At 37.2% G+C, this 15,430-nt stretch overlaps 1 protein-coding gene across 1 annotated transcript in view; it reads right to left on the bottom strand.

Moving 5' to 3' along the window:
- Positions 1 to 15,430, bottom strand: part of Zip89B (Zinc/iron regulated transporter-related protein 89B) — a 42,964-nt gene that overhangs the window by 1,417 nt on the left and 26,117 nt on the right. The window contains exons 2-4 of the mRNA XM_028180862.2: positions 2,949 to 3,193; positions 1,567 to 1,739; positions 275 to 606 (exon numbers count right to left, since the gene is read on the bottom strand). Of these exons, the coding sequence (XP_028036663.2) occupies positions 275 to 606; positions 1,567 to 1,739; positions 2,949 to 3,193 (750 nt within the window). The remainder of the gene's footprint in view (positions 1 to 274; positions 607 to 1,566; positions 1,740 to 2,948; positions 3,194 to 15,430) is intronic.

The following is a 15,430-nucleotide window of genomic DNA, read 5'->3' as shown; positions in this document are numbered from 1 at the left end:
AGCGCACGCAGCGGAAGCTATCAAAAGGTAAAAAAACCCCGATTTCGAAAAATTCTTTATTGCTTGTATTGCTTGTATTGGTCTTAGCGTGATGTTATAGTCTATAGCCTTCCTCAATAAATGGGCTATCTAACACTGAAAGAATTTTTCAAATCGGACCAGTAGTTCCTGAGATTAGCGCGTTCAAACAAACAAACTCTTCAGCCTTATAATATTATAGTATAGATAGATGAATTTAAAATAAATAAATAATAGAAATTTACTCAGTACTTACTTAGCAGTTGCAATCCGAACATAAGGAAGAAACCGAACAAGGACGCTATGTACTGTAGGATCCCGGATCTATCTCCCTTCCAGATTTCAAAGAAGATGACGTAGACGAGTGTACCCGAAGCAAGACCCTGTAGGACCGCAGACGCTACTTGGGTAGTGGCTCCTTCCCCTCCTACCAGGATCAGGCCAATGCCGATACCGAGGGGCGAAACAAATGCAAACGTTGTGATGTACACAATAGTCAACCAAGTCTTCGTACGTGTTGCGATAAGTTCTACACCAATACAAAATGCGATGACAAGTTTGTGTGCAGAAACGGCGCCCAACATGTACCTGCAAAATGATCAGCGGTTACGAAAATGAAACTATTGAACAGCGCCATCTATTGGCGAATAGAATTAATATAAAAACTGCAGGCGAAAAGTACACCATTCGCACTATAGACTAGAGTCAACAATATTACTGTGGCTTGGTTCATTAAATTAAATTCAATTTGTAATTACATTTTATTTATTTAGTAGGTATTATTAAATGATGATTATTTTAAAATAAGGACACACCATAGGTCTCTTTAGGAAATAAAGCAAGGATTTTAAAAGAGTATTAATCAAGTCTTAAATATTAAGTTTATTATCTATGGTAGGTATTAGTAGTGAAAGTAGTTTGGTAACCACATATTTAATTCTTGAGGGGACATGAAAGTGCAATCTTGTGTTAATGTAATCTTATGAATGCAATGAAGCAAGTTTAGTACAATAGTAATTTCGCCTGAAATCGTCGTTTGAAGTCGTCGTGGCTTAAAGGATAAGACATTCGGTGCATTTGTGTTGAGCGATGCACCAGTGTTTGAATCTCAGGCCGGTACCAACATTTACTCAAGAAATGTACAAGATTGACTTCCAAGGTAAAGGAATAACATCGTGTAATAAAAATCAAACCCGCAAAATTATAATTTGCGTAATTACTGGTGGTAGGACCTCTTGTGAGTCCGCGCGGTTAGGTACCACCGCCCCGCCTATTTCCGCCGTGAAGCAGTAATGCGTTTCGGTTTGAAGGGTGGCGCAGCCGTTGTAACTATACTTGAGACCTTAGAACTTAAATCTCAATGTGGGTAGCGCATTTACGTTGTAGATGTCTATGGGCTCCAGTAACCACTTCACTGGGTCCACCCATCTATGCAATAAAAAAGTGAAGTATTTGTTTTTATAGTTTGTTCCTTGTTTACAAATAAATTCGAAACGATATCTCTGAAAATTTAATTACATAAATTCGTTTTGTTAAATAAATACGAACCAAACATGGGAAGTGCTGTTCTCCAAGCCAACGGCTAAGCCTTCGAAGAGCTCATGAACAGAAAGAGCTAGAACAATGAGCAGACCTCGAAGCGCTGATGTGACGTCATCACCGACCTGTATAGGCATGTGGCTGTGGTGCTTTGCGTGATTGTGGTTGTTCGCTTCGTGTTCCTGAAGGTAACAATTTTAGTTTCAATTTAATATTACTGTTGTTTATTGAGGTGGTTCAGCAATAAAATCGAGGAAACAAAGAAAAAGGCGTATATTTATCGAGAATCACAATGAACAAAATTGCACAGCGCGTTGCGTCCGGTAGGCCGGTACACGTACGAGTCCTTCATTTGACCGTTAAGCGATCACAGACAATACTAGACATTACGAACATAGACAAAATATATTTTATTTGAGCGCGTCGCTAACAATTACATTTACATACAAAGTGTTTTAAAGATCCGTACATATGGCATTAGACTAAAAAAATTAAATAACATTATATTAACTCTGCCAATGCCGGCCCGAAATCCGGATGAGAAAAGAGGAGGGTTGAATTGGAGTTCTTTCCACCGTAAAACAGTTAACACAGAACGTCGGGCGGTGGTTTATTAGCCGCACCCAAACAAGGCTTCAGCGGCATCGAAGAACTAAATCTCCTCCAAAAGCACTAGCGCGGAAGGACGCGGTCCCTCACCATGTATATTTTCCCAAGAAAGCCTCATGAGGCCACGACCCCAAGCATTGAGGATTATCGATGCAGGGATGGAGGATTATTAAATATGTATTTCTCTCACCTTGTTGCTAAATAAATGTCGGGACGTCCAAACGTATCTTTCGGTTTCATCTAAGCAATTAACGCTGGTTGGGTATAATTTTTTTTATTTGCTTTAATAAGTGGATGATCTAACGGTCCAGCTGGTGTTAAATGATTACCGGAGCCTATAGATATCAACGACGTAAATGCCATCACCCACCTCGAGACATCAGTTCTAAGTCCCAGTTTTTACAACTCCACGGCTGCCCTACTATTTACATCGAAATGCGTTACTGCTTCACGTCAGAAATAGGCAGGCTGGTGCTACCACCTATCGCGAGTAAGACTTCCAACAACCAGTAATGGCGTCCTCCCACCAGTAAAGATGTCCAACCACCTGTAAAGACGTCCTACGCCCAGTAAAGACGTCCAACCGCCTGTAAAGACCTCCTACGCCCAGTAAAGACGTCCTACCACCAGTAAAGACATCCGAAGCCCATTAAAGACATTCTACCACCAGTAAATACGTCCTACGCCTACTAAAGACGTCCTAAGTCCAGTAAAGACGTCCTACCACCAGTAACAATCGGTACTTAATCTGTGCCAATCAAGAAAGGAAATGTCAAACTTACCCTATTCTTTTCGGGTGATTCAATTCCTGATTCAGTAGAGTTTTTAGCTTCGTTACTGTGTCCCTCTGTGCAGCGGCTCTTGCGCACGCTCAAATTTCTGACCAGTAGATCTGTCTGTCCATTATTCTTCTCTCTGTGATGGATGTATATGTGCACCAATTCTTCTATCAGATACATTATGAAGAAGCCGCAGCACGTCAATAGGGGAGTCAGTGAGAAATCAAATTCTTGAAGAATGTTCCTCGCTGCAAAATGTAATGGAATATTGAGAAAATTTAAATTAAATGGCTGATTAATTAAGAAAATACTTTAAAACTTTAATTTTTAATATGTTTTAAAGTAATTATTTAATAAAATGTTATTAAATTTATTGTGCAACCCTATTTATGTTATACAATAAATATGTCTTCGAACAAGACAAGAGTTTTATGTGGCATCTTGTGAACTACATGAATTTCCATAATGCGTCCTGTTGGACTGTCGCCAAATCCATTATTACGTCTATTGACGTCTAAGCCTTATCTATGAGTCGTCCAGGTTGAATGAAGTTCGAGAGAATTAATCAAACACAGTTATGTATTTCCTGTTGTTAAATTTGTTAGATTTTTACGAAATGCCACAGATCGTACAGCCATTGTTTTTAATTTATCACAAACAACTTGATAGACTTAAATAATAGCCTGTTTCTTTTTCATTAATCTAAAGACGGAGCGATTAATAAACATTGTTTTGGAAATACAAGCTTTCGTCCCACGTCTTAAGCGTAGTCTTGTAAACACCACAGCGTTTAAGCGTCCATTATGTATCATAAAATCGAAGATTCAATTATAGTAACATAACAAATGAATGAAAAAAAACATGGTTGATTTAAAGCAAAAAATTGCTCTAGAAATGACCGGCGCATGGAACGCGCTCTCCAGCCAATACATAAACTTTGTTTTCTCTTTATTGATCGATGTTATTGTGAACTCATAATGTTAAGTTACATAATAACTAGGTACAGTTAAATCTGTGTGAGCGAAAACCGGACATGTCTGTATCTCTTTAAACGACAGGCTATAAGTTTTTGAACTAACCTTTTTTTTGTTGTTGCAACTTGCAACTAACTTTGTTTCTATATCGTATTCTATTCGAATAATATACTAAATGTATCGAATTTCCTTTGGCAAGTGTCTCTTAGGGTTGATAAAAGAAATTGTCGATAGAACTCCTCGTGGATAGAACCTTATTTAACATTAATGTTAGTAAATATTAGTCGAAGATTTTTGTATTGATTTCGCATTCTAATGAACAATAAAGGAGTAAATAATATTACAAAACTATATATATTTTTTGTATTTTTAAGCCTCTATAATCTCTTGGATTTTCGCTAATCCAGTATGAATTCGTATTGTAGAATAATTATGGTTTTTTGGCTTGATGATCTTAAATGATAATGGTCTGCCTGGCTATTAATAAAATTCTGGTGGTATTGTGTGTGTTTGTACTCCGTTTATTTGTGAATTAAATAAAGTCACGGTTCTAATACAAATGACATAAAATCCGTAGCGACCGCCTTATTTTTACATTGATACTCGGAATCATTTAGTGACGTCGCCATATACTGATGAAATCATAAAACAATTCTGCCGGCGCCATTTAGCGTGCCAATTGTCATTAGCTCATCGTTACACAACGAACGTTTTATGCTACGTACGGTTTATGACCTCCATTGTATATAAATCGTTTAATGGTTTATCACACTTCGAATACCTAGTCAATAATAATGTATTGCACAAAATGAATAATTTTAATTTAGCCATTAAAATATTGGCCATTAACCGTTCGTGGCAACGTAGTGAGGTGATAATGGACTGGCTGACAGCTGACAGGATAATATTTCAAAATTCGTAATCGATCGATTTAGTTAAGGCTTTTGAAAATACGCGCAGTGAATTGCAATTGAAAACCAGCTGATGTGTTGAGTCAATGGTGTCGTTCAACGTCGTAGCTGGCTTCCATCAGCACCTTTGCTTCTTCATGTCCTTACGGATCCATCAGATCCAATAACTCTTGGATTAAACGCCTTCAGCTCTCACATTAGGGCTTAGGGACCCCGGTAGCCGTACTCGTCGAACTCGGCAAAGAGTTCGACGTGCAACCTAACCCATGCATCAGCCCGCTGAGTTTCTCGCCGGATCTTCTTAGCGGGTCGCGATTCCGATCCGGTAGTAGATTTGTTTGGTTAGATCCGAGTTGTTAGGTCTCCTTCGAAGGCGCTCGGGCAGCTGTTAGCTAATCCCACCCCTCCTGGCTGAGCCTTTGCTCGCCCACTTGTCCTGGTGAAACTGGAAAGGCCTCCGGGCCACCAGTAATCTTCCAATCATAAAAACTTTTGCTTCGAATTCCGGGTTCATAATAAATGAACTGACAAAAAAGACAAATGTAGCAGTAAAAAAATTAATGTTTAGCCTGGCAAATTAATGATAAAACCGAACGCGTCGTTACAGGAAAATTTTTGTTGTATTTGCCTTCCGATATGTTTTGCTTGTTTTCCGATATTTTTACTTTTCCAAGAATTCGTTGATCCTCATCAGAATAACAACTTGTTATTACGCATCGAAAAATCTTTTGATCACTTGAAGTCTTATAAGTTAATTCATATTGAACGGTATTGAGTGCCCCGTTTTTTCGTTACCATATTCCATTCTGTGTGCTTAGTGCGAGTTTTTTAACGTTCTCGATAACGTAAAAGTTAAGGCAATTTGTATGCAGTTGGAACAACGCTCCTGGCGGCAAACGTAGGAAAACTTTCAAATGTGAGTAAGTTTTACGACATCGAGAACGTTAACACGTCATTACGGATCCTCCCGATCCATTAACCGTGCTTTTAGGTACCACAAGCATCGGTCACCGTCCTCGTCGAACCCGTCGCTTGCGACGAAGGTCTCGACGAGTGAATTAATCCACAGACACAGCCCACTGAGTTTCTCGTCACTCTTCTCAGTGGGTCGCGTTTCCGATTCGGTGGTAGATTCTGCGAAGCACTGCTCTTGCTAGGGCCAGTGTTAGCAACACTCCGGTTTGAGTCCCGTAAGCTTACTTACACGTCAGGGCGAAGCTGATGTAACCTCTCAAGGCTATCAGCATAGGTAGGAAAAAAAGAGAACGTTAAAAACTCGCACTAAGCATACAGAGCACCGCCCTCGCCCAGTGACGTTGATATTGCCTCTCAAGACCATCAGCTTAGGTAAAAAAAAAAGAATCACCGCTCCTCTTTCGCTGTGTATAAGTTTATTTAATGACTTTTTTGTTAATTTTAAATCAAATTCACGAGCATAGGAATTTGTGTAGATCTAAATCTACGAACCGGTTGCACCTCTCGACCTGTTTGAGCATTTAGCGTTTATTTAACCATCGCAGGAATTTTACTACTTAATTGAGCTGTCACATTTTGTTTTCTCTATTTTGTTAAGCCTTCGTAACATTCATTATTCTTATATTATTATTATGTTTTCAGAAACAACTTAGTTTGATTATATGTAGCAATGCATGCAAGTACATGAATGGTGACAACAGTCGCAATTACTCAATTTCAAAATTATATTCTCACTATTTTATGTGTGGTTTGTTCGCGAAAACTATGTTAAATTAAAAATCTCTTCAAGTAACTACACAATGAATGATACCTTTGAGAAATCTTAGATCTGGATGGTTGGCGTTCCACTACAATGCGTTTTAAAAACAGTTTTCTGCCACGCACAGTAAATCTCTGGAATTCGTTGCCATCAGCGGTCTTCCCCAACAACTGCGACATTGGGTTATTCAAGAAAAGAGCATATTCTTATCTGAAGGGTAGGCAACGCACTGGCGTAAACGCTGGTGACCGTGGGCGGCGGTGAATCACTTACCATCAGGTGACCCGTCTTGCTCGTTTGCCTCTCAGTTGTTTTTTTTTTTTTTTTTTTTTTTTTTTTTTTTTTTTTTTTTTTTTTTTTTTTTTTTTTTTTTTTTTTTTTTTTTTTTTTTTTTTTTTTTTTATTGCTTAGATGGGTGGACGAGCTCACAGCCCACCTGGTGTTAAGTGGTTACTGGAGCCCATAGACATCCACAACGTAAATGCGCCACCTACCTTGAGATACAAGTTCTAAGGTCTCAAGTATAGTTACAACGGCTGCCCCACCCTTCAAACCGAAACGCATTACTGCTTCACGGCAGAAATAGGCAGGGTGGTGGTACCCACCCGCGCGGACTCACAAGAGGTCCTACCACCAGTAATTACGCAAATTATAATTTTGCGGGTTTCATTTTTATTACACGATGTTATTCCTTCACCGTGGAAGTCAATCGTGAACATTTGTTGAGTACGTATTTCATTAGAAAAATTGGTACCCGCCTGCGGGATTCGAACGCCGGTGCATCGCTCAACACGAATGCACCGGACGTCTTATCCGTTAGGCCACGACGACTTCCAAAAAAAAAAAAAAAATCAACCAAGTGATCTTTGACCTTTGAATGTAATGTAAGGTTGCAAATGAATTGGTCCTTGTGATCACAGCGCGCATAGTTTTTAATATTCGTAATACAGCATCTAGATACAGACGAAAACGTCATTCAAATTTAAATAAAGAACAATATAAATTACGCTTTACGAATAAATATTTTTATAAATATTATATTTATCTATAATATGCTAATTCAAACCTATATTCCTGTTAAGCTCTTGATATTTCTCATGTATTATTTTAAATTTATCCCTAACCCCAAGTCGTGGGAAATGCATGATCCATTACGCCTGTCAGTATTAGCTATAACATTACAATACAGACATTCTCATTTAAAATCACAAATCAAATCCATTATGAAGTTGATAATGCGAAATAAATGCATAAGTAAGTCACCCGTTCCCTAGTAAGTCGCTACTTATCATATCGTATGTAGTAGTGCTTTACCGTGTTCAACATTATTAAATATATGTATATATAAGTAATGCATTAAAAAAATACGATGTGAGGTTTTATGCCGCAGTGTGCCTACCAATTTCTGGTGCCTATGAGTACCATGAGGTGCCACCTTATAGTCTACCAGTGTTATGGAATAAAGAAGAAACTCTAAAGATATTATAGTTTGTTCATTACAAAACGCGAAAAAACGTGATCTATTGTAGATACGATAATTATTTGATGCAATTAGGATTATGATTAATGTGTAATCTTAATATTCGATCAGCTGGGCAGCTCAAGGCCCTTCGCGCAAGCACGACATCGCTTCGCGTCATGGTAGTAGAAAAAAAAAAGAAGTTTTATATCAAATGATGTTTGAATTGAACAGCTTGTTTTTACAACTGTTCTATTATGTTGTGAAAGAATGTTTACAATTTGTCACAATAAATTAGTTATCCCAATCTACGTCACATTGTAGGTACGTGTCAACAACGTGTTTTTTATCTGTAGATTAATAATAAACAAAATATTATTTAAACTAGGATTTTTATAATTATTAAAAAACACTTTTTTTTAATATACCATGTATTAATATTAGTACATACTAATATATAAAATTTTCACACTTTTATTTAATTAATGCTTTTTTTTCCCTCCTAAGCTGATAGCCTTGAGAAGCTATGTCAGCGTAACCGGGCGAGTAGGTGAGCTCACGGGGCTCAAACCGGAGTGTTTCTAATACTGGCCCTAGCAAGAGCAGTGCTTTGCAGAATTTACCACCGGATCAGAAACGCGACCCACTGAGTCTCACTGAGATGATCCGGCGAGAAACTGAGTCGGATATGTCTATGGGTCAATTTACTCGCCGAGCCGTTCGTCGCAAGCGACGGGTTCGGCGAGGGTCAATGCTGATATTCGTTATCTAATACTCGAACTTCAACTCCCTTCATTAAGTTTACAGCTACCTTTTTGGGTCATTTTGCCGGAGTAGTTAGTATATTCTCACATGGAAATGTTTATGGTGTGGTACTTTGACTAGTGCCGCAAGAAAATTATATAATCGGGTAGCAGAAAAACTTGAGTACTTAACGGCCGGCAGCGGCTTGGCTCTGACCCTGGCATTGCTGTAGACCATGGGCGACGGTAACCACTCACTATCAGGTGGGCCATAAGCTCGCAATTTTTTTTTATTGTCCTTATAGGCATAAGGACAATAAAAAAAAATTGCCAACACTAGCCCTACCAAGAGCAGTGGTTCGCAGAATCTATCATCGGATCGGAAACGCGACCCAAATCCGAATGTTATTGTTCGGAATTTGTATATATGCAAACATATCTTGAAAATGTCGGTAGCGATATTCAGACGTCTGTCAAATATCCTGTGTTCTATGGCAGCTACCCGCTTCATGAGACTGATTGAAATCCATTACGAAACAAATCACTAACCTAACCGTGAGTAACATTGTGATTGATCTTCAGAAATGATAACAGATAAACGAAATTCATAGTCATAGTATTATAGTTAAGATTTTATCTGACTACGCAAGAGTATGATAAGCTCGCACCTGTTACATTATTATAAACAAGTTGTCTTTTACTGTAATAAATAACTTTAACTATTTCAAATTGTTTTAAACGCATGTTTCTACTTCACAAGGTGACTGTTTTGTGGCCTTTGTAGACAAACTTAAGGCCACCTGATGGTAAGTAGTCATCGTTGTTCATGGGCATCAGCAATGTCAGAGGCACAATCAACCTGCCGCCCACTCCTCTGCTTTTCGACTGCAGGAAAGGGGCCATCAATAATGCGAACTTGTGTTTATCTGTAGTTAAGCGAAAGAATTGCTCTATGGCCTATTGTGGTATATTGATTTAAATAAATTTTTATTTTTTATGAAAAGGAAAATCGATTAAAAATATGTATTTGTCTACAGAGAAACAATCTGCGGCTCGTGAAAATCAATATTTTGAGATAATTAACGCTTCAGAAACACAACTAGTCAGTCTGCACCAAATGCATGTTAAATTTTGCCAGATTTTTTTAATTTTTATTTGTTGTTATGATTTATGTATCTTTTTAGCTTGTAATGTGTAATGTGTGCAAAAGAAAAACATAAAAAATAGAGAATAAAAAAAATAGCTATAATCCACATAACATGAAATCCTTTATCTAGTGTTTTTTAAAAGACGAAGTAGATTCTGTGTTTTTATGTGTATTTTTTCAAAATACAGTGTCCGATAATTTTCATTCTTTTAGATCTCTTTTTTTCCAAACATTACATGCATTGCATGCAAACATTATATGCATTACAAAGTAATTCATATCTGTAGTAATTCTCGTGGTAGGACCATTATTTTCTGCCGCGAAGCTGTAGGTAATTCACTCCGGATTGAGCTCATGATTGATACGCAAGTTGATGGGATCTTCCCATGCGGGCTCACAAGACTTCCAACCACCAGTAAAAAGCTTCTCATCAGGTTAATTATGAGCTCGTCTACCCATCATTTGTCATAGATAGAAAAAGAAAAAGACTTGTTTTTCTTATTTTTAGGAAGTATAGATCAATTTAAGGAACTAATTTAAATATTCACTATAGTTAGTCAATTTTATATTTAACTAGCTTTTGACTTCGTCCGCGTGGAATAGTTACTTTGGCATAACGCTAAATTCTACCCGCCTCTTCATTTACGTAGAAAGTGAAAATATTTTTGAATAATAGAATGTTAAGGAGCTATTTAAGGTACCAAAATCACGCTTTTAACCGACTTCAAAAGAGGAAGTTATCAATTAGACCATAATTTTTTATCTACGTATGTTCACCGATTTCTCGAGAATGCTTGAATCGATTCTGTTAATTCTTTTTTTTTTTGTTCGAAAGGGTAGACTTCCCAAATGGTTCTGTTCACATCAAGATCTGATGATGAGATCTTGGAGAAATCCAGAAAAATCTATAATTGTCAAAGCCTATCTTGAAGTGATTTGGGTGTTTCAATGTTGTAATGAATAACGTATTTATTTGGATAGGGATTAATATCATCTTTATAAGAACACCTTCACAAATATTGCTTTATTTTAGAACAAATTTGTTTAACAAAAAAAACGCTATAGTGAGCCAACCTTAATATATAGACATAATTATGTTGTCGCGCACTTTTTTTTAGATCTTTTAAAGGGGATCAATTCTCTCATACATTACTTTAGCGAAACTTTAACCGTTTCCGCAGCGCACGCAGTGGAAGTTCTCAAAAGGGATTAAAACCCCGATTTTGTAACATTCTTTATTAGTGCTCCACTTGCATTAGTCTTAGCGTGATGTTATAATCCTATAGCGTTCCTCGATAAATGGGCTATCTAACACTGAAATAATTTTTCAAATCGGACCAGTAGTTCTTGAGATTAGCGCGTTCAAACAAACAAACCCTTCAGCTTTATAAAATTAGTATAGATTGAAAATGTTGTCGCTTTTCAAGGTGTTGATATCATCAGTGGTATAATAAGGAAAGCGGAGCCATTTCCATTGCCAAAAATTTAATGTCACGTCCTCTTTTTACCCTTCAATGAACATCATCGGTGCATTTAATAAATAATTTATTTTTCTGCGGCTTAAACACAATTGGCTGAAAACATACTTAAAGTTTTTAAGTTTGTTTTAAGATTGTTATAAAGGGCATTGATAAATAAGTCTTAAAGGTGTTTAAGCCATACTACACATGTGCTAGAAAAAATATTTTGAGGTATAAGATAATAATAAAAATGACAATTGAGTTGTATAGAGAGTATATAAAAATATAAATAAAAGTATGTATCTGTTCGAATAAAGCTAATAATGACGTCTTAAGATGCTAAAAAAGGTCAAATACATTTTATTAAAAATATTGTTAATTGAAAATTATTTTTCATAATGAGCTAACCTATTATAGCCTCAAAATTTGTTATCCAATCAAAGAAAACAAAAAAGGTCAATGCCTAATGTATCTATATTTGTAAAAGTTTTAATAGACAAGGCATTCTGCTTTAAATTATAAAATAAACGACCTCGACTATTGTCCGTTATATCGGGCCTTTCCATGGCTTTAGCATAGAGCCATGACTGGCCACCGTATTGGTTCATTTAAACTCTTTCCAGGAAGGCTGAGCTCAGATTCAAGGCCGCAAAACCTGTTATGTACAATTCTGCATTGGTACACATGTCAATGCGGTTTCACTGGCAAAGGGGAGTTCAACATAATCTAGCCATACGAAGTGACAAAAGTCATTTTTGTTTTTGTACTCTAGCACTTGTTTTAAACAGGTTAGTTCCTAAATCGAATCGAAGAGTTGATAAGATTTATCAAATTATTTGTTTAGTACTTGGGCGCGATTCTCTGACGAAAAAATAGTAATCTGTGGATTTGGTACACATAATATGCACGATTACTCACGTATACATAACATATTATGTACATCTGTTACAGTTTTATAAACGTATAGTAGATAATTAACAGATAACAATAAGACCTAATTTTTTTAATTATTGATTTTTGTAAATTGATTAGAATCCCTTTACGGCGTATTTTTTAAAGTTTCTCAAGTCTCAAAATTTTATAGCTATGTTATATATAATTCAGAATGTTTGCACTTTGGTTCGTTATTGGTTCTAGTAGAAGCCGAGTCCCGGATCGAATCCGATCTATAAAGAGTGGAGAGATCTTTAACTGATTACCGAAGGATGGCAATGTTTTTCGAGCATTGGGATACGTAAATATACAGGTTGGGTACCTCTACATTTACCTATTCCCGCGTCAAAAATGTATGAATATTCTTTAGCACGTTCTACTACTTAAAACTTTTAGCAGATTTCAACAGAATGATGAGGTGTCATTATATTCGTCTTAATTGTAAAAGTAGCATACTTTAATATGATTTACGAAAATAATAATAAAAGAAGAATAATATCAATTGAATTAGTCATAGAACTATTTTCTTTTATTTAGAATCAAATAATTAAAGCGTGTGAAAAAACATTATATCAAACAAGAATCTCGCCTGCAAAAGAAATTTTTTTTTTTTGTGTAATTTAAGCATTTCCATTTAAAAAAAATGCAATTAGTTTGTTCGCGCCCTCGATACCTTAATTAACTGAACGTGTTTTTCGCTTTTTAGTTAGTAGGTATTTTTATTGTGGTAGACATGTTTCTGGTTCATTTTTTGTACTTCAATTACAAATTTAATAAGGGTACTCGAAAAATTTTCGATCACTCACCACATATTGAAATTTTGATCAAGCTAAATCTAATAAATAAATACAAACAATAGGAATGTTTTCTTACTTACCACACGACGACCAAAAGGCTCTTACGAATTCGTTCTAATATAATAAAACATACAAATTATAAACCGTCTTTTTTATTTAATTACTTCTACAATGAGAATTGATTTCGTAGCTGTAAGCATATTACTGATGGTAACGGCGTCTTGTAAACGGTAGCGGTAGGCAGCGGCTTGGCTCTGCCCCTGGCATTGCTGAAGTCCATGGGCGACGGTAACTACTCACCACCAGGCGGGCCGTATGCCTGCCTGCCTACAAAGGCAATAAAATAAAATAAACTCCTATGGATAGGTACCACCACCCTGCCTGCCTATTTAGTTCCCGAAGCAGTAATGCGTTTCGGTTTCAAGGGCGGTTGCTGTACTATAGAACTGAGACTAAGAACACAACTTTCATGGTGGGTAACCAATTAGGTTTTTGATCTCTATTACCTCCAGGAACCACCCCAGATGGACTGTGAACTCTTTCACATGTCTCTAAGTATTTAAAAAAAAATGTATATTCATAATTACGACGAATATTATTGTTGAATATTACAATGTACATATTTACGAAACGGAATCACCTGAAATAATTTTGAATTTAAACGGTTTTACATAACACAGACCGTAACGAACCTGTGCACACAACGTGGACAGGTTTCCACAAGAGATTAATTTAACTGTCGTATATTTTCGTTTGTTTAAATCAATCTTGATTTATTTCCATTTAAAATAATAAAGTTAGTTTTATATTAATATTTTTGAATGTTTTTTTTTTTTTTGAGATGGACACCGCACTTTCTAACGTCGATTTTATTTGTTAAGCGGAAACTACTTTTTTTTTTATTGCTTAGATGGGTGGACGAGTTCACAGCCCACCTAGTATTAAGTGGTTACTGGAGCCCATAGACATCCACAACGTAAATGCGGCACCCACCTTGAGATATAAGTTCTAAGGTCTCAAGTATAGTTACAACGGCTGCCCCACCCCTCAAACCGAAACGCATTACTGCTTCACGGTAGAAATAGGCAGGGCGGTAGTACCCGCCCGCGCGGACTCACAAGAGGTTCTACCACCAGTAATTACGCAAATTATAATTTTGCGGGTTTCATTTTTATTACACGATGCTATTCCTTCACCGTGGAAGTCAATCGTGAACTTTTGTCGAGTACGTATTTTATTAGAAAAATTGGTACCCGCCTGAGATTCGAACACCCGCGCATCGTTCAACACGAATGCGCCGGACGTCTTATCCGTTAGGCCACGACGACTACAAATCAACGACCTATTGTTGTTACTATGCAACGTGAATTGAGGCGAGTTTGGCTCACTAGTTCTTGAGGCTTTGACGTCTCAAATATCCCATCGAATCTGAAAATTTGAAAGAGAGTTCGAGAACACTTTGGTTACGCCAATGAAGACCATAAGCAACGGCAAACACTACATTAGGAGTTCATCTAACTTAATAAATAGCACAGGAGCTTAACACTTATAGATTCTTTTTTTGGATCTGAAGCATGTTTTTTCCCTACTTATGTTAATAGCATTGAGAGGCTATATCAGCTTCTCCTTGACGTGGTAGGTGAGCTCACGGGGCTCAAACCGGAGTAACACTGGCCCTAGCAAGAGCAGTGCTTCGCAGAATCTACCACCGGAACGGAAACGCGACCCACTGAGAAGATTTGAAGAGAAACTCAGTGAGCTGTGTCTATGGGTTAATTTATTCACCGAGTCCTTCGTCGCAAGCGACTGGTTCAGCGAAGACGGTGACCGGTGCTTGAGGTACTAAAAAGCGCCAGGAAGGATGTTAAATGGCCTCTTGAGCCCAGTGATATCAACGTGAATGACGACACCCAAAAATATAGATTAGAAGTCGAAATCTCAAATGTTTGCACATATACCTTGCTTTCAAAGAGAGCTGCGTAATTATTTCGTGCCAGTAAAAGCAGGATATCCTACCTCTTCCCTACATGGGACTTATAAAATAGTCTACCTCGTACAAAAATGCAAAAAAGGCTTGATACATTTTTAATACGCGATATCGTTTAGGTCGATCGACGAGTGAATAAGTACGGACCTAGCTAACCTTAAAAAAATTGGCTCCTGATTTCTATATATGAACACCGGAACCGTGGCATCGTTAGGTTCAAGTGTACAGAGTCCTTTAAGCTACGACTGAGTAACGGTTTCCTGTTTGCACATAGCTGGAATAACCCATTAGGCTTCCAAGAATGACGTGATGTTCTCAGAGCACTTGCCCATGGCACAG

This window comes from Bombyx mandarina, chromosome 25 (genome assembly GCF_030267445.1).
Source record: "Bombyx mandarina strain Sakado chromosome 25, ASM3026744v2".
In the NCBI taxonomy this organism is placed as follows: Eukaryota; Metazoa; Arthropoda; class Insecta; order Lepidoptera; family Bombycidae; genus Bombyx; species Bombyx mandarina.
Note: the sequence above shows the minus strand (reverse complement) of the source record. Positions and strands in the feature narration are given on the sequence as shown.